At 41.2% G+C, this 20,937-nt stretch overlaps 1 protein-coding gene across 3 annotated transcripts in view; it reads left to right on the top strand.

Annotated features, from left to right (window-relative positions):
- Nucleotides 1–20,667, top strand: part of ZNF333 (zinc finger protein 333) — a 26,408-nt gene extending 5,741 nt beyond the window's left edge. For 2 of the 3 annotated variants that reach the window (XM_012728949.1, XM_012728950.1), the window contains exons 3-11: nucleotides 7,069–7,192; nucleotides 7,624–7,719; nucleotides 8,954–9,036; nucleotides 10,416–10,503; nucleotides 17,126–17,214; nucleotides 17,784–17,910; nucleotides 18,313–18,408; nucleotides 18,908–18,984; nucleotides 19,479–20,667. In XM_012728949.1, coding sequence (XP_012584403.1) covers nucleotides 7,069–7,192; nucleotides 7,624–7,719; nucleotides 8,954–9,036; nucleotides 10,416–10,503; nucleotides 17,126–17,214; nucleotides 17,784–17,910; nucleotides 18,313–18,408; nucleotides 18,908–18,984; nucleotides 19,479–20,576 — 1,878 coding nt within the window. In that variant the 3' untranslated portion in view covers nucleotides 20,577–20,667. The remainder of the gene's footprint in view (nucleotides 1–7,068; nucleotides 7,193–7,623; nucleotides 7,720–8,953; nucleotides 9,037–10,415; nucleotides 10,504–17,125; nucleotides 17,215–17,783; nucleotides 17,911–18,312; nucleotides 18,409–18,907; nucleotides 18,985–19,478) is intronic. The other variant, XM_012728951.1, reaches the window with a different exon arrangement.
- The last annotated feature ends 270 nt before the right edge of the window (nucleotides 20,668–20,937 follow it).

The raw sequence follows: 20,937 nt of genomic DNA, 5'->3' as shown, positions 1-20,937 counted from the left end.
TCTAGGTCTTTAATCCACTTCGAGTTGATTTTTGTGACTGGAGTGAGGCAATGATCTAGTTTCATTTTTTTGCATGTAGCTATCCAGTTTTCCCAGCACCACCTCTTCTGCTCATTTTTTGACTGGATTGTTTACTTTGTTTTTGTGGAGTTATGTGAGTTCTCTGCATATCTTTGTGATCAGTCCCTTATTAGTTGTATGACATGCAAACATTTTCTCCCAGTCAGTGGGTGTCTCTTTGTTTTGATTAATGTCTCTTTTGCTGTACAGAAGCTTTTTAGTTTGATGTAATTCCAGCTGTCTCATCTTTCCCTTCACTTTCTTTGCTTTTGGGGATGTCTTTAAAGATGTTACTGAGATATATGTCATGTAGAGTTTTACCTATATTTTCTTCTATATATTTATGGTTTCAGGTCTTATGTTCAGTTGTTTTATCAATTTTGAGTTGATTTTCGTGAGGTAGTGGTCTAGTTTCATTCTTTTGTTTATGGTGATCCAATTTTCCCAGCACCATTTATTGAACAAACTCCCTTGTTCCCTTGCATATTCTTTGCTCCTTTGTCAAAGATTAGTTGTCCATATATGTGTGGTTTTATTTCTGTGCTTTCTATTTAGTTCCATTGGTCTCTGTGTTTGTTTTAGTTCCAGGACCATACTGTTTTAATCAGTATGGCTGTGTAATATAGTTTGAAATCTGGGAATGTGATGCCTCTGTTCTTTGTTTTAGTCAGGAGAACTTTGGCTGTTAGTTTTTTTTTGTGGCTTCATATAAATTTCATCAGTATGTTCTATTTCTTTGAAGAATGTCATTGAGATTTTTATAGGAATTGCATTGAATCTCTAAATTTTTGGTAGATGGCCATTTTAATAATGTTAATTCTTTCATTTCACAAGCAGGGTCTCTCTTTCCATTTCTGTGTGTCTTCTATTTCTTTTAACAGTGTTTTATAATTTTCTTTATAGAGGTCTTTCACCTCTTTTGTTGGGTTTATTACTAAGTATTTGATTTTTTTGTTTTAATTATAAAAATGTTTTTCTTGGTTTCATCTTCTGATTGATTGTATACAGGAAGGCTACTGATTTTTGTGTTTTGATTTTGTATCTTGCTACTTAATAAGTGGTTAATTGTTTTGATTGGTTTTCTGTGAAGATTTTAGGGTTCTTTATATATTTTATCTTATCATCTACAAATAGTGGTAGTTTTGTTAAGGAGAAAGGATGTCCTAGAGGAACTCTGCAGAGTTTTGTGGACTCCACCCCCTACTCCAGTGTTTGGAAAACTGCAACTCCCAGTAGTACCATGGAGAGAACTGCAAGGACCCAAGGGAAGAGCTAAGCAGGCATTCTGGGACTTTGGGGGATAAATAGGGAGCCATTTTGTCCAAGGCACTCTCTCAGGAAACTGGACCATGTCACTTGGGGATTTCAGTTAGTTTGTTACTAGAGCAGGTAAGATATTCCACTTACTTTGTGTCTCTTTCTTTCCCCTGGTTGATTCCTTTTCTTTTCCCCTTTTGTAAATAAACCCATTTTGACCCTTTTGTGTGTGTCTGCAGTACAACTGAATTTTAAGCTTGAGGGTGAGGCCTTACAGACAGGCACCCCAGTTCACAGTTTTACTTCTTCTTTCCCTATTTGGATTTCTTATATGTATTTCTCTTGTCTTAATTGCTCTGCTGGGACTTCCAGTATTATATTGGAAAGCAGTGATGAGATTGGACATCCCTGTTTGTTCCTGATCTTAAAGGAAAGGCTTCCAACTTTTCACCATTGAGAATAATATTGGCTTTGGGTTTGTTGTATGTGGCTTTTATCATGTTAAGATATGTTCCTTCTATCCCAAGAATTTCGAAGGCCTTCATCATAAACAGATGTTGAACTTTGTGGAATGCTTTCTCAGCATCTATTGATGTGATCATGTGATGTTTATTTTTCTTTTTGTTGGTATATTGGGTTATATTAATTGATTTTCAGATGTTGAACCCTATGCACATTAAATAAATCCCACTTGATTGTGGTATATATTACTCTTTTGATGCATTGTTGGATTCTGTGGGTGAGGATTTTTGCATCAATGTTCATTAAGGAGATTGAGCTATAAGATTTTTTTTTTGCGTGTGTGTGTGTTGCCTTTATTTTTTTACTAGTGCAGTGTTGGCTTCATAGAATGTATTTGGTAGTATTCCTTCTTTCTCAAATTTTGAAAGAGTTTGTGTCAGATGGGCACCAATTCATTTCTGAATTCTTGTAAAATTCCTTTGTGAAGTCTTCTGGTCTTGGGCTTTTGTTTTTGGGGAGTGTTCTGGTTACTGTTTCAATATCATTGCTTATAATTGCTCTATTTCGGTGTTCTTTACCTAGCTTTGGATGATTTTATCATTCTAGGAATTTGTCCATCTCTAATAGATTGTTGAACTTGTTTGCATATAACTGTTCATAGTAATCTCTGATTTTTCTTTTTATTTCTACTGAGGCTTTTGTAATTTCTCCTCTCAAAGAATCAAGTTTGGTTTCTTTTATCTTTTGGATTGTTTTTTAATTTCTACTTCATTAATTTCTGTTCTGATTTTTATAATTTTTTTTCTTCTACTGGTTTTGAATATTTTTGTTGTTCTTTTTCTATTTCTTTGAGATGGGAAATTAGGTTGTTTCTTTGAGTTCTTTCTTGTTTCTTGATGTGAAACTGTATTGCTATATACTGTCCTCCTATCTGCTTTGCTCTGTCCCATATATTCTGGAAAGTGGTGTCCTCATTTTTGTTCAACTCAAGGTATTTTTTTTTATCATATATGGCTTTTATCATGTTGATGTATGTTCTTTCTATTCTGAGGATTTCAAGGGCCTTGAACATAAATGGGTGTTGAACTTTGTCGAAAACCTTTTCCGCATCTATTTGATATGATTATGTGGTTTTTATTCTTCTGTCAGTTGATGGCTTGATGTGATGGATTACATTATCAAGGTATTTTTTAATATCTTTTTTTATCTCCTCTTTAATCCAGTGGTCTCCCAGTAGTGTGGATTTCAATCTCCATGAAGTAGGAGAGTTCCTTGCTTTCTTTTCATGATTAATTCTAAGTTGATGCCTTTATAATCAGAGAAGGTAGTTGGAATGATTTTGATCTTAATGTGTCTGTTGATGTTTGTTTTGTGTCCTAATATACGATTGATTCTGGAGAATGATCCATGCATGCTCTTAAGAAAAATGTATACTTGGGTTTTTTTGGGTGCAGTGTCCTATAGATGCCTATTAAGCCCAGGAGATCTAGGTCTTTATTTAGGGCTCTAGTGTCTTTGTTGATTTTTTTGTCTCATTGATCTGTCCATTGGTGAGAGTGAGGAGTTGAAGTCCCCTAGTACACATGTATTTTCTTTAATGTTTGTTTTCAGAGCTGATATTTGTCATATATATTTTGGTGCTCCTTCATTTGATAAGTATATGTTCATGAGTGTTATATCTTACTGATGTATTGTCACGTTAATCATAATGTAGTGTCCATCTATGCCTCTTTCCATCTTTTTAAGATTGAAGTCTATTTTATGTGATACAAGTATAGCTAGCTGTTCCTGCCTTCTTTTTTGTTCCATATGTATTAGGATTATTTTTCAACCTTTACCTTTACCTTTCTATGTATATCTTTGTACTTAGATTTGTTTCCTGGGAACAGCAGAAGGTTGGATTTTGTTTTTCAGTCTATCCTGCTACTCTGTCTTTTAATTGATGAGTTTAGTCCATTTAAATTTAGTGTTAATATTGATACATTGGCATCTGTATTTGCCATTTTGTTTGTCTTTTTGTTATTCCTTGCCTTATTCTGTTCTTCTTATTAGTTCTTTTGTTGGTTTGACTTTAGGAGTTCTTGTAGTACTTTTTCGAATGTGGGTTTAATTGTAATGAATTTCTGTTTCTCTGATGAGGTCCTTATTTTTTCTTCATAAAGTAAGGAGGGAGAGCTTTGCAGGGTAAAGTATACTTGGTTGGCATTTTTGATCCTAGAGATATGTAAATATGTCACTCTATTCTTTTGCTGGTGTTTCTTTGGAGAAATATGATGTCAGCCTGATGTGGTTTTTGTTTATAGGCTATCTGTCTCCCCCCTCTCATCAGCTTCATTATTTTTCCTTGTCTTGGACTCTTGAAAGCTTTACCATTATGTGTCTGCTGTAGTTTTCCTTTCAATTTGGTCGTCTTCTGGCTTCTTGTATGTTTATTTTCATTTCCCCCTTCATGCTTGGTAAGTACTCTTCGATTATCTTCATGTTTATTTTCTTGGTTCCTTGGTCTCCCACTCACCATCTGTGATTCAAATAGTTCTTGTATTTCCTTTCCTCATGGTGTCATATAGTTCTTGAAGTGTTTCTTTATTCTTTTTTCCCCTGGTTCATTTTATTTTTCTATCTTCTAGACTACTGATTTGTTCTTCAATTTTGTCAATTCTCTTTTCGTTGTTTTTCCCAAAGTTTTTTTAGCTTCTCCATTAATCTTTTAATCTCCTATGTTTCTTTGATTTCCTTCTTTAGGGACTCATTTTCATTTTTCAGTTCATTAATTATTTTTCCTCATTTCATTCTTTTCCTTTTCATCTTCTTTATGTTTTTTAATGACGATGGTTTTAATTTTAATTTTATATCTGGCAGGCAGAAAAGCTCTTCTATGATATTGTTGTTGAATTCTGGTGGCTGATTTTCTTTTTGTGGTGTGTCCTCTTGTGGGCTTGTTATATTCTGTCACTGGTAGGTGAAGGAAAGCAGTTTGGCTTACTTTGCAATTCTGGGCCCCAGCTGATAAGGAGGCGCTCATGGCCTTGAATTTTTTCATTACTCTCCGCCTGCCTAGCCGGGGCCTGGCCAATGGGCATAGGCCACGGTACCCCTTTTTTATTTTATTTTATTTTATTTTTATTTTATTTTTTTTTAAGATTTATTTATTTGTGCATACAGAATTGGGGGTACAGGCCAGAGGCTCAGGGGTGGTGAGAGGCTTCACCAGAGACAGAGTGGGGAACAGAACGGGCAGATCTACGAAGTACACTGCTGAAGGGAGCAGCGGGCGTGTCAGGAGAGGTCTGCCACACCATGTGGTCACCTCCGGGGCAGGCGGGAATCGAACTCATGTGGAAGTGGCTTTAGATTCTCAGTGCTGTGCTTTAACCCGCTGCGCCACCAGGGAGGGCCGGTACCCCATTTTGTAGTGTATATAAGCTCAGTTCTGAAACAAAGACTTGTACTTCTTGGTGAACAGACTTATGGCATCCGTCCTTTCCATTCATTCCTTTCAGTAGGCATCTCTTGGGGTGGTGGGGCTGTGTTCTCCCCATGCTCACAGTTCACCTTAATGGCAGATCTTAACCAGGTTCGACTCAGTTCCAAACTTGGGTGGGCATGGGGTTTTGCTCCCCTGCACACTTTGTTTGTAGTGCGCACCCTCTCTTGGTTCGCCGGGTGGATCGTGGGGGCCCTGTCTTGCAACAGTGGCATGGGAGCTGTTTTCTTCTTGATGGCAGATCCAGTCCTAGCTCTACTCAGTTTCAAAATGCACATGGAGGGGTCCTCCTTGGTGGTCTAACAGGTTGAGGTACACTGCTGTGGAGCTATGCACAACCACTAGAACATGAGTTTGATTCCTGGCCAAGGAGGTGACCCACATGGTGTAGCAGACCTCTCTGGCCTGCCTTCTGCTCCCCTCAGCAGTGTATTTCAGTTGATCTGCCTGCTCTGCACCCCACTCTGACTCTGGTGAATCCTCTCACTCTGCCCTCACCTCTGGCCTGTATCCAAGTTCTTGTATGCACAAATGAATAAATCTTTTAAAAAAAATCAATAAAACCAACCAACCAAAATGTGCATGGGTGTGTGCCTTGCTCTGTGTGCTTCCCTGCTCACTTTTGTTTGCAGAGCTCACCCTGACTCAGTTCCAGAGGGGGGTCTTGGAACTTTGACAGTGATCATACAGCCCAATTGGAAAATATTTGCAATATTGAACAATATGGGTTTTCAACTGCACAGGTTGACCTACATAGTGATTTTTTTGTAAACAGACGATATAAACTTACAGTATCGATAGGGTACAACATTGTAAATGTATTCCTTCTTAAGGTTTTCTTAAATTTTGCTCTCTTACTTTATTATAAGTCTTGCAATGATGGCATGGGACTGTGCTCTCCCAGTGCCTGCAGTTCACCTTATGGTGGATCCTGTGTTAGCTCTAGTCAGTTCAAAAACATAGGTGGTCGCACTTCCCTGCTCACTTTTGTTTGCTTTGCCCACCCGCTCTAAGTTCCAGAGGGAGATGGGATCCATATCTTGAAACAATCTAAATTCAAATTTAAATTAACTGAAATCCAGTAAAATAAAAAACTTAGTTTTTCAGTTGCCCCACATTTCTCTACTGCTAAGTAGGCACAAATGCTGGTGGCTGCCTTTTTGTAGAGTGCAGAGTAGAACACCCCCTTCCCACAGGGAACTCTGCGCACAGTGCTGCTTGAAAGAATACTAAAACTAAAAGCTCAGGGAGTTTTTCTGACACAACAGAACTCTTTGGGCTTGAAAAGATCAAACCCCCAAACCTGCTGTTCACTGGAAGCTTTACCAATACAGTCAGTTAACACATAGTTTACATGTTATATTACTACATACTGTGGCCTTATAATAAAGTAAGAGCAAAATTTAAGAAAGCCTTAAGAAGGAATACATTTACAGTGTTGTACCAAATCAATGCTGTAAGTTTACATTGTCTATTTATAAGAAAATCAGTATGTAAGTCAACCTTGCAGTTGAAAACCCATATTGTTCAATATTGCAAATATTTTTCAATTGGGCCATATGATCTCTGTCAAAGCTGCTACTCAGTTCTGCTGTGACAGCACAAAACACAGCTAACAGGTAAGCAAATGGGTATGATTGTGTACCAATAAAACTTTGACAACTGCAGGTGGTAAGCCAGGTTTGATGAGCCCTGTTGTGGAGAACTTCATGTTTTAATGTTCTCGTGTTGGGTTTCCCTTCCTCACTTGTCCTTCAGAGTGGTGGGGATGATCCTTGCTGAGGACAATTTGTGTGTTGTGTCAGGAATCAGTCCCCTTCGAGGATGTGGCGTTGGGGCTCTTCCAGGAGTGGTCTTTGCTGGATGGTGCTCAGCAGAACCTATGCAGATGTGTGATTCTGGACAAGTGCAGGACTCTGGCTCCCAAGGGTAAGGCTAGCGTCACACGGTCCTTCCTGCAAGTCAGGTGCTTTTTAACTGCCTGCTGTTGCTCAGGAAAGATGTGATGTGGGCTTACATTGGTGTGTTTATAAGACCAGGCTTATGGTTACTGACTTCCGCAGGGTAGCACCTTTCCATAGTCAGGATACACATGGATCTCACTGAGCATGGCCCTGGGCTTTGGGACATAGAGAGCCTCCACTCCATGGGGCAGCGAGGAGGGTATTTGTGACTCAGGCCCTTGTGATAGCACTTTCTGGAATTCAGTAGAAAATGTGCGTGATACTTCTCTCCCTGTCCTACTTTCTCACTTTCACATTCAGAGTAGAGCCCAGGTGGAAGGGGGCAGTCGTGGGGAAGCATCTGTTTTCCTTTGTAGCCCTTTGTCCCTCAGCATGGGTGTCTCTCTCTGTGGGCAGGGACTTCATCATGCAAACCCAGTCTGGTCTCCCAGGTGGGACCAAGCGGAGAGCTGAGAGCAGCACAACAAAGGATTCTCTGCACCATGTGTGTGGGTGAGTACCAGAATGGTCAGGTGATGCTGAGCTTGTGAGCCACCCGTCAGCAAGGTGGGAGTCAGTGTGCGCATTTTAAAGGCCTTTTTGTGTGTGTGTTGGGGGGTAGATATAATAGGAGTGAGGTTTCTTAAGTGGTTCCCTTTAGCTTTGATTCTGTTTTCATTTTCTAGCTCAGTTATATTGGGTTTTAGAAAACAAACGTATTCCTGTTTATTTTTTATTTTATTTATTTAAAGATTTATTTATTTATGCATACAGAACTGGGGTACAGGCTAGAGGTGTAGGGGTGGTAAGAGGATTCACCAGAGACAGAGTGGGGAGCAAAACAGGCTGACTGACAAAGTACACTGCTCAGGGGAGCAGGGGGCAGGTCAGGAGAGGTCTGCCACACCATGTGGATCGACTTCGGGGTGGGGATCAAACTCATGCTAAAGTGGCTTTAGCTTCTTAGTGCTATGCTTTAACCCGCTGTGCCACCAGGGACAGCTCAGGTTGCCCTTTAAAAGTATACAATTCATTGCTTTTTAGTATATTCACAAATTTGTACAGCCAACAACACTTTCTAATTCCAGAACATTTTCATCAAAAAAGTCTCATTTCCTTTAGCAGTTGTTCCCCATTTCCTCACTTCCAGCCCCTGGCACCATAGTTTTGTATTGCTTAACAAAGGGGATACATTCTTGTTTTATTTATTTTTAATATATATTTTAAAAGGACAGGTTTCTTAGGAAAAGGACAGAGACAATAGAGAGGGCCTTCTGAGGAATTTGTGGTCAGGCAACTTTGTCAAATTCCACACAAAGCCTTGCTCTTTAGTGTCTTTGCCATAAGAGAGATTGAAAAATACCTTCAAAAATAAATACCGGGCCCTCCCTGATGGCGCAGCAGGTTAAAGCACAGCACTAAGAGGATTAAGCCATTTCCTCATGAGTTCGATCCCCATCTGCCCTGGAGGAGATCCACATGGCGCGGCAGACCTCTCCTGACCTGCCCGCTGCTCCCCTCAGCAGTGTACTTTGTCAATCTGCCTTTTCTGCTCCCCACTCTGTCCCTGGTGAATCCCTTAAAAAAAAAACAAAAAAAAAAACCCTTCAGAAATACCTTCTTCCCTTTCAGTATCAACCTAGTTTAAGATTCAATATATTAAAAAAAAAATCTGTATATACTTTTGTCAATTTCATATAACTCTTTCTGAACGAAGTTTATTTATTTTTTTTTAAATTCATTTTAGATTGGGAATCTCAACTTAAACCCAAAGAGTCTACTCTTGTGCAGGATATTTTGGAGGAAAATTCATTCCATGACATGCAAATGGTAAGATTGAATGGAGAGTATCCTTTGTTTCTTCTTCGAAGTAGAGGAACACTTGAGTTGGAGATGCATTCCAGGGCCAGAGAGACAGGTGGTTTCACTCATAGCAGGAGTGTTGGGGAGTGGCCTCAACACACTGTAGGGGGCCAGGGCAGGGACTTTTGGTGGGATCCAGCATCATTGGTGTGCGGAGATTCCAAAAAGGGGGAAGGGAAGTGAGGAAGGCATGGGAGTAGGTGTTGGGTGCAAGTCTTTATTTTTACTGTGCAGCAAGTAGTTAATTATAATAATGCACAAGTAAGGTAAGTTAATAAGAAAACAGCATGAAAGTTCTCAAGGAAGAGGAGAACAATGTGTCCTCTTCCTGACACTTTATGACATACTAGATTATATACATTTGTGATAACTTTCATGTAGAAGGATGTTTAACTATGACTCAAAGGATAAGGAGTCTGGGGAAGGATAAGTTGTTACCAAAGCATTGTTAGGGATATTAGGGAAGGAATAAATTGTGTTAGCAGAGTCATCAGTGATTGTCTTACGAGAAGCTAATGGCTAACTTAAGGCTAGCAGAGTAGTTAGTGTTTGTTTTAGGAAAGGTTAGCTAAGACTAGCAGAGAGTAGTTAGTGATTGTTTAAGAAAAGGGTAAATTAAAGAGGAAGTCACATAGTCATGCATTAAGCAAAACCTGTATCAGTAATGTTAGGAAATTGCCCATGAGTCCTTATGCCCTGGGAGTTTTATCTGAGGTTTGCTTTTTGTTTCAAAAGACCAAGGAAGCTTCCCAGGAGTCTTGATTCTTAGGGGGTGTGGGTGGGGGTAGGACGATGGGTGTCTCTCCTGGAGCTTGCCTTTTGTCTCCAGACACAGAGGAATTTTCTGCCCTGGAGCGGCTCATACTTTGCCGGAGCCAGGTAGCCAATTTATGAAGCTAAGGCAAGCCAGTTGTAAGCTGATGGTTGCTCAGAATATTTTTGATATAATTATACAAAAAAAGAGAGATCGTAATATAAGTTAGCAATGGAAATTCTGATATTTCAGAACTTTTCTCTTCCATCCAGAATTTGTCAGTCAACAGAAATTGCATAGCTTGTGTTAGTAAGGGATCAAGGCAAAAATTTATATATAGTAATTGTAATAAGGTAAAAAAGAACATAAACTAACAACTGTGGGGGAGGAGAGGGGAATAAGATCAAAACTAAAAACACATGGGACTATGGTGATGTCACGTGGGTGATGTGGTGGGAAGTCCACGGGAAAATGTACAAAATGAAGACTAATGTAAAAAATGTATTTATTTAAAAAAATTGCTAAAAAAAAATTACTGTGTACAGGCCTTCCTGGACGGTGTGACTATACCTGTCCCTGTCACTCTGTCCAGGGCCTGAAGGTGGCTGTGCAGATTCAGAGGGTAGCCATGCTGGAGCCAGCCCTGGGCCTCCTCACCCCATGGATGACCCGGGGCTCTGGTGAGTGAGTGCTGGATGGACTCAGCCCTTGTCTTGTGTTGTATCTGAGAACTTGCTTCTCCACCTTCCTGTCCTTTGACTGCAGGCAGTGTGCTGCACCATAGAATAGAATAGAAAAAGTTACTTCTCATTCTTTGCATAGTTGGAGGAAAGACACTTTCTGAGGATTTTGGGCTGGGGTTATTTTTTTGGTCTTAAATCTGCAGTTTTAGATGGAGCAGGCTGCAGGCCCCATCCATTTATGGTAAAGGCTAGACTTCTCTGTGCAAGATTATATTCTTTACTACACAATTATGTTGATATGGAAGATGTAATTAAATTTACTCTTTTTAAAGATTTATTTATTTATGCATATAGAAGCCAGAGATACAGAGGCAGTGAGAGGATTCACCAGAGACAGAGAGGGGATCAGAATGGGCAGATTGATGAAGTACACTGCTGAGGAGACCAGTGAGCGAGTCAGGAGGTCTGCTGCGCGATGTGGGTCAGCAACCTGGTCTGGGATCGAACTCACACTGAAGTGGCCTCGGCTAGCTTCATAATGCTGTGCTTTTCACCATTGTGCCACCCGGGAGGGCCCTAATTGAATTTACTCTGAAGTGGTGTGTATGTGTTTACACTTTAGATACCAGGAACCCAGCCTTTTAGTCCCTATATCATTTTGAAGTAACATTGGTTTAAAATATACATATGTAATTCAGAGGTCTAGGGTCACATCTCTTCAGAGATGTCACCATGCAAAGGCACCCATAAGTCTCTACCATAGTCCCTTTGGCCTCCCCTCTGGTAACCTTAATTCTACAGTTACATTTCTAAGGCTTGTTTTTAGTTTAGGTTTGACTGCCTCTTTGTTTTTAACAATATTAGCTGGGTGTGTATTTGGAATCTGTTATATCATTGGCAGGAAGGAATTCTTACATGTGGCTTAAATGTGGCTCTTCTATATATTTTTGGCAAGCCTTCCATGTCAGGCTCTATTTTGAAGTGCTCTTGAAGTGTGTGAATGCTTTATGTTTTCAGAATATTCTTGAAATACAAGTACTTGGTACTTGAAGTACTGGAAAACTCTTGTGTTCTTGACGTATTCTTTTTTTTTAAAAAGTACTTTTGAAGCATGGGATTCTCTATGTACTAGACTGCCATCTTGTAGTGAAATGGGCACTGGGAAGCAATCACAAAGAAGTCCCTGACTGCTCCCAGTGGTGCTCACAATCGGTAGTCAGATTTTAATGAAGAACAGATGTAATAGAAGCATATGACGATTTTATCTTGGGGGGCAGAGAGGAGCTCCGGGAACTTGAAACTTAGATTGAGGGTTTTTGTTTACAGCATTACTGGCACTGGGGCCAGAACATTCCCTGTGAGGGACCATCCTATGTATCACAGGTTGTTTAGAGTTTCCCTGGCCTCTACCTACTAGATACCAGGAGCCTATCCCTTAGTCCCCATATCATTTTTCTAGGGCTGCAATAACAGAGTACTACAGATTGGGCAGCTTAAGCAGCAAAAGTTGTTTTCCTCACAGTTCTGGAGGCCAGAAGTCTGAAATCAGGGTGTAGGCAGGGTTGGATTCTTCTGAGGGTTATCTGTTATAGGTCTCTCTCTGTGGCTTATAGGAGCTGTTTACCTGTGTCTTCACATTGTTTTCTCTTTGTGTCTGTGTCCAAATTTCCTTTTTTTTCCCCCCTTGGGGACTCCAGTTACACTGGATTAGGGCCCACTCTAGTGACTTCATTATAGTTAATGACTTCTTTAAAGAGCTTATGTCTAAATACAGTTACATTCTAAGATCCTGGGTGTTCAGCCTTTATCTTACGGATTTTTGGAAGGATTCAGTTCAACCCATAACACCCCTAACCCAAGTTATGACTACCAAAAATGTCACTAGTTATTTGGACTAGGTTGTGTCTGTCTCAAATTTATATGGTGAAGCTCTAACCTCATAGAACTGAAGACTTGGCCTTTAAGTAGGTAATTCAGGTTAAATGAAGTCATAGCAGAGAGCCCTGACCCCATAAAACTGCCCTTGTAAGGAGAGATGCTGGAACTCTCTTGTTGCCATGTGAAGACACAGCAAGAAGGTGGCTGTTTACAAGCCAAAAAGAGAAACTTCACCAGGAGCCCACTGTGCCAGAATTTCCAGCCTCTAGAACATGAGAAAATAAATTTTTTTGTTTAAGCTGTCCAGCCTATGTTATTTTATTGTCTAGCCCCAACCTAGGAAGATAGCAGAAATTACCACACATCCTCTGGAGACCAGGTACTGGTTTAGACCATAATAATCACTGTGTTATTTAGCTTAGTCAGATGCTGGCCTGTTTGGAGAAGGGTTGGGATAAGGATTTCAGGCCTGGGACTGGCATCTGTAGAATCCCTGGGGGTGGGAGAGAGCAGAGAGCATTTGTACCCTGGGGCCCCCAAAGGGCTGTGGGACAAGAGCATTGGAAAATGGAGGCTGTTAGCTGACCAGAGAGACAGTGGATTCAGATCACTGGTACTTGAAATAAACCCCTATCTGCATCCTAGACTGCTGGAAGCCAGTGCGGCACTTAGGCAGGTGCTGGCCACACCTCTGGGGTTTATTTTTTTTAATGATTTATTTATTTATACATACAAGAACTGGGGTATAGGCCAGAGGTGCAGGGGGTGAGAGGATTCACCAGAGACAGAATGGGGGAACAGAACAGGCTGATTGATTGAAATATACTGCTGAGGGGCGCAGCAGGTGAGACAGGAGAGGTCTGCCATCCTGTGTGGGTCACCTCCCCAGTGGAAGATTGAACTCATGCCACAGTGGCTTCAGATAGCTTCACAGTATTGTGCTTTAACCTCTTGTACCATCAGGGAGGACCCAATGAAGCCTCCAGACTTGGGAAGGGGTAGGCATCAGGGAGGACCTGAGTGGTGAATGGGAACAGTTAGGAATAAGTGTGGGGGTCCTTAGGACTACTTTTTGATTTGGTAACTGTATAGGAGGTCTCAGGGACATACAGCTGATTTCAGGCCAATGATAACAGTACTATTGGCTGGAAATAGCTGGGACACTCCTGGCTCCAGTAAGTTTCCCACAGACATTTATACTTTAATGCCCATATTGTAACTAATCCAGCTCTTGGGGGTTTATTATGATCTCAAGATTCATCCAGAAACTGAAAAAGTAGAGATTTGTTACGTAAAAAACTGAAAATTACGTAAAAAACTGAAAATTACACAGTGCACTTGAGCTGTCAGGAGGTGGTGCTGGGATTAGGGTGAGTGTAACTATCTAGGCCCACGTTCTTGCTTTTTTTGGGGTGGAGTCTTTTTGTGGGGGTGTGGCCCAGGGTTTTCCTGGCTTACCGTTTATTGGTGAATTTAAAACAAAAGTATGGGTTTAAAGTGTGGGAAGAGATACAGAAGGAAAAAAGAGAAGCCAGTCTCAAAGGGCCAATTCCTTAAATTCCCTAGGATCTATGCAACAAAGGAGCCTTTTTTTTGGAAGGCTGCTGGCTCTGTCCAGTGGTGTGATGGGCTGTGTGTTTGTCCTAGCTAGCCCTCTTTGAACTGGATACCCAGTCTCAAAGCATTGCAAGTGCCAGCTAGCGTTTACACTACACAGATTATGATTCTTTGGTAAAAACAGAGCATTCTGAAGGTTGTTGCTCTCAAGGGAGTCACACAAGACATACTTAATTCCATGGACATCATGTGTGAAGTGTTATCTGTCAGGTTTCATTAAAGACTCAGTGCCTTGGGTTTTCACTGAGGTAAGTCAAGCTGTGTGTAGCCTTCTGGAAGGACAATGGTTCAGTATAAACCACATTGTACAGTTTAAATGGAATGGTGGGAGCCCTCCTGAAATCCAGGTTTCACAGAAGCTAGACGAGGGCCAGTTTTGCCATCAGGCCTTGCTAAGGAGAACAGTCAGGTATTTTGTGTGAGCTTCTGTCTGTATAGCACGAAGCACGAAACAAGGTAAGACTTATGCAGGAGGTCGAATTTTGTGTCACATGTGCTTCACTTACCTGATGATTCAGATCATTTTATGTGACCAGCATGGTGCTGGAGACAGGGTGGTGAAAAAAAAAAAGGAATCCAGGCTTGTTCTTCAGAAGCTTCTGAAGATGACAGAAAAGATAGACCCAAGGAAGCAAATAAATATCCGATGATAGTATGTCAAAGCTCTGAAGAAGGGGCAGTGTCTTATTAGAAAAAGGAAGGATATTAGGGAGGGCATATCAGGGAGGGGGGCTCTGGGGAGCTGACATTTGAATGGGTCTAGAAAGGAGTCATGTAGTAGGGGCAACATAGGAGGAAGAGAGTGGACTGGCCCAAGTGGGAGGAGCCGGGGGCTCCGTGTAGAGGTGCCACCAATATTTAAAAAGTTAATTTTTGGTGTCAGAGAGGGTTGAGATTTCTTATCTGAGGCAGGGACTTCACTCCTAAGATTGGGGATTCTAGGACAGGTGTTGAGAAGATAATGAGCCCATCATTTTGGAGTGAGACATGAAAAAACAGAAATTTATATATCATCGTTCTGGAGGCTAGAATTCCAAACTCAGGGCATCAGCAGGGTCATCCTTGCAATGAAACCTCTGGGGGAGGATCCTTCCTTGCCTCTTTCTGCTTCTAGTTGTTGCTAGCAATCCTTGGTGTTTCTTGGTAGATATATCACTTCAGTTTTGGCTTTGTCTACAGCCTTCTCTCCATTTGTGTGTCTTTTCTTCTTAGAAGGACATCTATCCTGTTGTGTTCAGAGCTCACTGTACGATAACTTCATGTTAACGATAACTTCATCTTAACTAGCAATATCTGAAGAAATGCTCTTCCAAATAAGGTCACATTCTGAGGTAGTGGTGGGTTAGGACTTCAGCACATCTTTTTTTGGGGACACACTTCAAGCTATGACACAACACTGTTCTTTCTACCTTCTGTGCTCTATATCTCCTGGTAATCACTTTGTTTATGTCCATTCATCATTCCTTGCTCACTTCCCATCATCATCATCATCTTTGGCCTATCACCTTGGATGCCAGTGACCTCCATTGTTCATTCATTAATTCACTCCATCTTGAGACTCACCCTCCTGGGCTTGCTGACCATGACCCAGGTTCCTCTTATATAGGTTTCCCTCCATCTCACCTCTGGTCTAGCCACTGAGTGGACTTTCCTTCTCACATTCCTCAGTATGTTGTGTAGGCAGCCTAGCTGTTGCTGGACATTATTTCCTAACATTACCTGACATGGCCCACGTCTGCAGGATGGCTGTCAAATTTGAACTCCAGATCCATATATCCAGCCACTAGTTCTAGTATCTTTAAAGTCATCTGGGGAATGTTAATGAAACTTATCCAAAATTAGCTAGAGTGTAGGATAGCCTCAGTAAGCAAGACAGAGCCTTGAGTCACAGGATTTTTCTCAGGCCTTAACCTTTCCCTGGGTTTTGAACTTGCTTGGGGACCTATTCTTTGGAAGAAAAAGAGGAAAATATCAGGTGAAGACAGAGGTGCCCAGGGGAGAGGATGGTCATATGACAATGGGAGCAGAGATTGGAGAGATGCAAGTACAAGCCAAGGAACACCAAGGGTCTACTGCATTGGCCTCAAATGAGGAACAACCACAGTTATTTTACCACAAAATGGAAAAAACAAAAGGACAGCTTGGGAAGTGTGGACTCATGGGGAGGTATGCACTCCCCTGCAACCCAAAATTGGCACCCCCTTATATAGCTTTTGGAAGGACTGCTGCTGGGCAAAGAGGAACCTCCTTTATTGATGACTTCCATGGATGGGGAAGCAGCTTCACTTCCTGTGAGAGGTAGGGTGTGCTAGGTCCTGTAGTTTGCTGGTTGCACATGTGGGAAACTCTTCTTTCACTGACCTCTAAATAGGGTTTCACAATGGCCACCACTAGAAGCCTGAAGCAGTAAGGAAGTATTCTGCCCACTGGGGCATGGTCAGCATAGCCACAATTTGTGCTATACTTCTCACAGTTGCAAGAAACTGATATGTGGGGTCAGGTATGCGCCATCCCCGTGGAGAGAGGCAGAGTGTGGGAGAGGAGGGCTGGTTGGGGTGGCATTGCCTCATCTGTAATGAACCAGACTGAGGATGCTTGGTGCAATGAAGGTGTTAATGATTTGAAAGCAGGAATGGCAGGACACTTCTCTCATAGGCAGGCTCCTAGGATGGTGGTGGTTTCTTTTTCCTCTGTGTGGTAAGACCTGGGGATACTGGCTCTGTAGATTAGTGCCCAGCAAGAAGGAAAAGCCAACCCACTGCCCAATCAAGTGTGTGTGTGTCTTTGCACATGCTGCAGAAATTAGAATCTCTTGGTGACTGAGTTTGGTTCCAGAGGTTTGAAATGGCAGAGTGCGTGTGTGTGTGTGTGTGCGCGTGTGTGCTCATTTATCTCTGTGTACTTTATGAGCATGTGTCTGTTTTGTATGTCTCTGTGTCTGTGGGCATGTCTATGCATACGTGTGTACCTGTTGAGTGTGCATGTGCACTGAAGTGTGTGTACCTGTCTGTGTACATAGTGTCCCATGAGTGTGTATGTGTGTGCATTTACAATTATTCACAGTCAGGGAGGGTGGCCTTGGCCCTGTGTGCTCACTGGGTCTCTTGACTTCCTTTTCCTCCAGCCCTGCTTGCTCAGGACTCTGCTTGGCTCCAGCGGGAGAGCACAGAGGAAGCAATTGTGGCTTCTAGTGTGCTGACCACCTTTGCAAGGGTATGAAGTCTGTTTTGCTCTTTCTTATTTTGCCCAATTCCTGTGTCCTAGAACTTCTTCAGACCATGGGGCCGGCCTCCAGGCACTGGGCCTGGAAATGGGAGGGCAGTGATTCTCCCTCTCCATCCTTCCCTGGGTTAGCCAGTACTGGCTTCTGCTGAACTTCAGATGGGAAAACTGTAAAGATGTGATATGTTTTTGTCCCACAGTCTTCATTGTCTTCTGGAGCAAACAGTTGTCATTTATTAACTATTTCTTGCCTGCCTGCAACATACTTAGCTGGAGCTGGAGGGGAATAAAACTGCTAGGGCTTCCCAACTGCTTATCAGTAGCTCAGTTCCACCATGAAATCAAGGTCCTTTGATGATGTAACTATGGGTGCTGTAAATAAAGGGGGGAAGAATAGGCAGAGAGGAGTTCTAATTACAAGGCCTGAGAGACCTGAGAACCTTATCCAAAAAACATTTGCTTGGGGGGGGTCTCCCTTCCCCAGCCTTGCTAGTCCTTTACCATCCTCTTAGATTTTGGTGGGGTGGCCCCGGCTGATTTGGTATAGGTGTGCATTTTAGGAAGCAATCACCTTTGGGGATGTGGCTGTGTTGTTCACCCCAGAAGAATGGATGTGTCTAGATTCTACCCAGAGAATCCTGTACAGAGATGTGATGTTGGAGAACTATAGGAATCTGGCATTTGTGGGTAAGTTGGCCTTGTTGCTTCATCCACACTGTATTGGTTTGGGAATTTGAGAGCTGAAAGGCGAGACAAATGCTGCCCTCATGTGCTTAGTCTAGTGACTTTGCCAAAGATGGAGAACCTTCTTCTGCCCTTTGTTTCTCTATAGTTCATAGCTTCTGGGTTTCTTAATATGACCCTGACATAAGGTTTTGGCATCAGAGAGTCTATTGTTCTCTGCCTACTGACCCAGTGAAGGAACTTGTACTTTGCTTCTTTAGTGAAAGAGCTTTATTGGGCTCATTGTAGCTCAAACATGTTTATTTTGCTACTCTCATTTCCAGCAACCCCAAAGACTTCAAAAACCAGTTCTGGGTTTATGGCAGGTGTAGTCTGCTCACACCATGTGTCTTTTTCCACAAGCAGAAAATCAACTGTGCAAATCCAGTATATTTTCCCATTTGGAGGAAAAAGAAGAGCTATGGAGCACTAAGAGAGGAATCTTCCCAAGAACCTGGCCAGGTGAGCACCAGACAGGTCAGATGAGCACCAGGTAAGGTGAGTGTTAGATTTGACAATTGTCAATAAGGAATGTTTTAAATACGTTTAACTAGAAGATGTTTGAGTGTCCTTTTTTCTTTCCTTTACCTTTTTTATCACTAATACTTTTTTCTAATTTCCTAGAAAGATTTGTTTTACTTCCTTTTGACATGTGTATTTAATCTGGTGCCTCCTCATCATGTTCTTGCTTGTAAGTTTTTTGAGATCAGTCCCAATTCCTCACATAATTTTCTTAGTAAGTCATCTGTCCTTTGTTCCTGTAATTATAAATCTCCTCACATAGCCAGATGCTGTAATATTGTCCTGTATTCTTTGATACATTCCTTCTCTTTACAATTCCCTCCCATGTTTTAGAACTGGTATTAAAAAATTCTACACATAACCTGCTTACTTTTTGGGTTACCTCTGTCTCACAGTTTCCTCTTCTGCTCACTTAATCCCTACTCCCAATTTGTTTCAGAACCTCAGCTTCAACCCAAACAATCAATTTCTCACCAAGATATTTTTGTGAAACCTCCATCCATTTGCATAAGAAGGGTAAGATTCACAATGGATTATTCCTGTTCCTGTACAGAGGAGAAGTCTGAGGTTGCTGTTGGTTAGAAAACTAGCACAAGAGCTCAGTGACACTCAAAGCAAATGGTGCTTTCAAGAGAAAGCAACTTTTTTTGGAGCGAGTCTGTGAATTTCATTAATTGGGGGAAGCTCTAAACATAGATCACAATTCACAGAATTCCCACAAATAACTATTTTCATAAATATGACATGGTCAGAGAACATTTAAAACTTAATTTAGCTCTAAACAATTCAGAAAATGCTTGCATTTGATAGGCCTCATGAAGATGATATAAAGATACTCTTCATGGTAGAGCATCCACTTGGGAGAACACAGGGTAGAAACATTTTAGACACACTAACATGGTAAAAACTTTAGATACAGAAATGTCTTTCTCTGATACATAATTCACTTGGGGAAGAATATCTATGAATGTAAATAAATCTTTGGTTTTCCTATTTTCCTCAATTGACAGGAACAGCCTCAGACTGGAGAAAAACCCCATAAATATAATGAAGATGGGAAACATTTTAATAGCATCAAACCACTTTTTCAGTATCAGAAAATTCACACTGGAGGGGACCCCTATGAATGCCCAAAGAGTAGAAAATCCTTTTTCCAATCCACTCATTTAATCATGCCTGAGAAAATGTGTAGCAGAAACAAAACCTACACATGTGACAAATGTGAAAAGTCTTTCAGGTATAGCTCTGACCTCATCAGGCATAAAAAGACCCATACTGCAGAGAAATGCTTTGAATGTCAAGAATGTAGGCAAGCTTTCAAGTACTCCTCAAACTTGCGGCGGCACATGAAAACTCACACTGGAGAGAAACCTTTTGAATGCAGTCAGTGTGGGAAAACCTTCACGAGGAACTTTAATCTTATTTTGCACCAGAGAAACCATACAGGAGAGAAGCCTTATGAATGTAAGGACTGCGGGAAAGCTTTTAATCAGCCATCTTCTCTGAGGAGCCATGTGAGAACTCATACTGGAGAGAAACCTTTTGCTTGCAGTCAGTGTGGGAAAGCCTTCAGAGAACACTCATCACTAAAGACACATATGCGAACTCATACTAGAGAGAAACCGTATGAATGCAACCATTGTGGGAAGCCCTTCCGGACAAGCACACATCTGAATGTACACAAGAGGACTCATACTGGTGAGAAGCTTTATGAGTGTATGACTTGTGGTCAGGTTTTGAGCCGCCTGTCAACTCTCAAGAGTCACATGCGTACTCACACTGGAGAGAAGCCCTACTCATGTCAGGAATGTGGACGAGCCTTTAGTGAGCCCTCATCACTTAGGAAACATGCAAGGACTCATACAGGCAAGAAACCCTATGCCTGTCAGGAATGTGGACGAGCATTTGGTCAGTCTTCACACCTTATTGTACATGTGAGAACCCACACTGCAGGGAAACCATATGAATGTAATCAGTGTGAGAAAGCCTTCAGGCACAGTTCTTCACTCACTGTGCATAAAAGAATTCATGTGAGGAGAGAAAATGTTCAGAATGGTGGCCTGCCTTTATCAGTGTCTCATATGTACAATGAACCTCTTGTTAATTAACTTCTAGTTTATAAACATAATTATTTGGGAGCCCTTGTCATTTTTTATAGTACTTGTTTTCATGACATGTTTGTATATTTAATATTTTCACTTTGGCTTAATTTCTATCATTACTAATTCTTTGATGCATGAATTACTTGAAATTAGATTTTAAATAACAATACATAATTATATCTTTATAGAGGCATAATTACTTAATAATGAGATGCATAGACTTTTAAGTGTACAGTTGGGTGAATTTGACAGATATACCAATACCCTATTCATGATACAGAATATCTCTCATTCTGGAAAATTCCTGCACGTGTATCAGTGTTTTTAGTTGTCTTATTTTCAACAGAGCATAGAGAGCATATGGTCT

Source organism: Condylura cristata, unplaced genomic scaffold (genome assembly GCF_000260355.1).
Source record: "Condylura cristata isolate star-nosed mole 26May11 unplaced genomic scaffold, ConCri1.0 scaffold00024, whole genome shotgun sequence".
In the NCBI taxonomy this organism is placed as follows: domain Eukaryota; kingdom Metazoa; phylum Chordata; class Mammalia; order Eulipotyphla; family Talpidae; genus Condylura; species Condylura cristata.
Note: the sequence above shows the minus strand (reverse complement) of the source record. Positions and strands in the feature narration are given on the sequence as shown.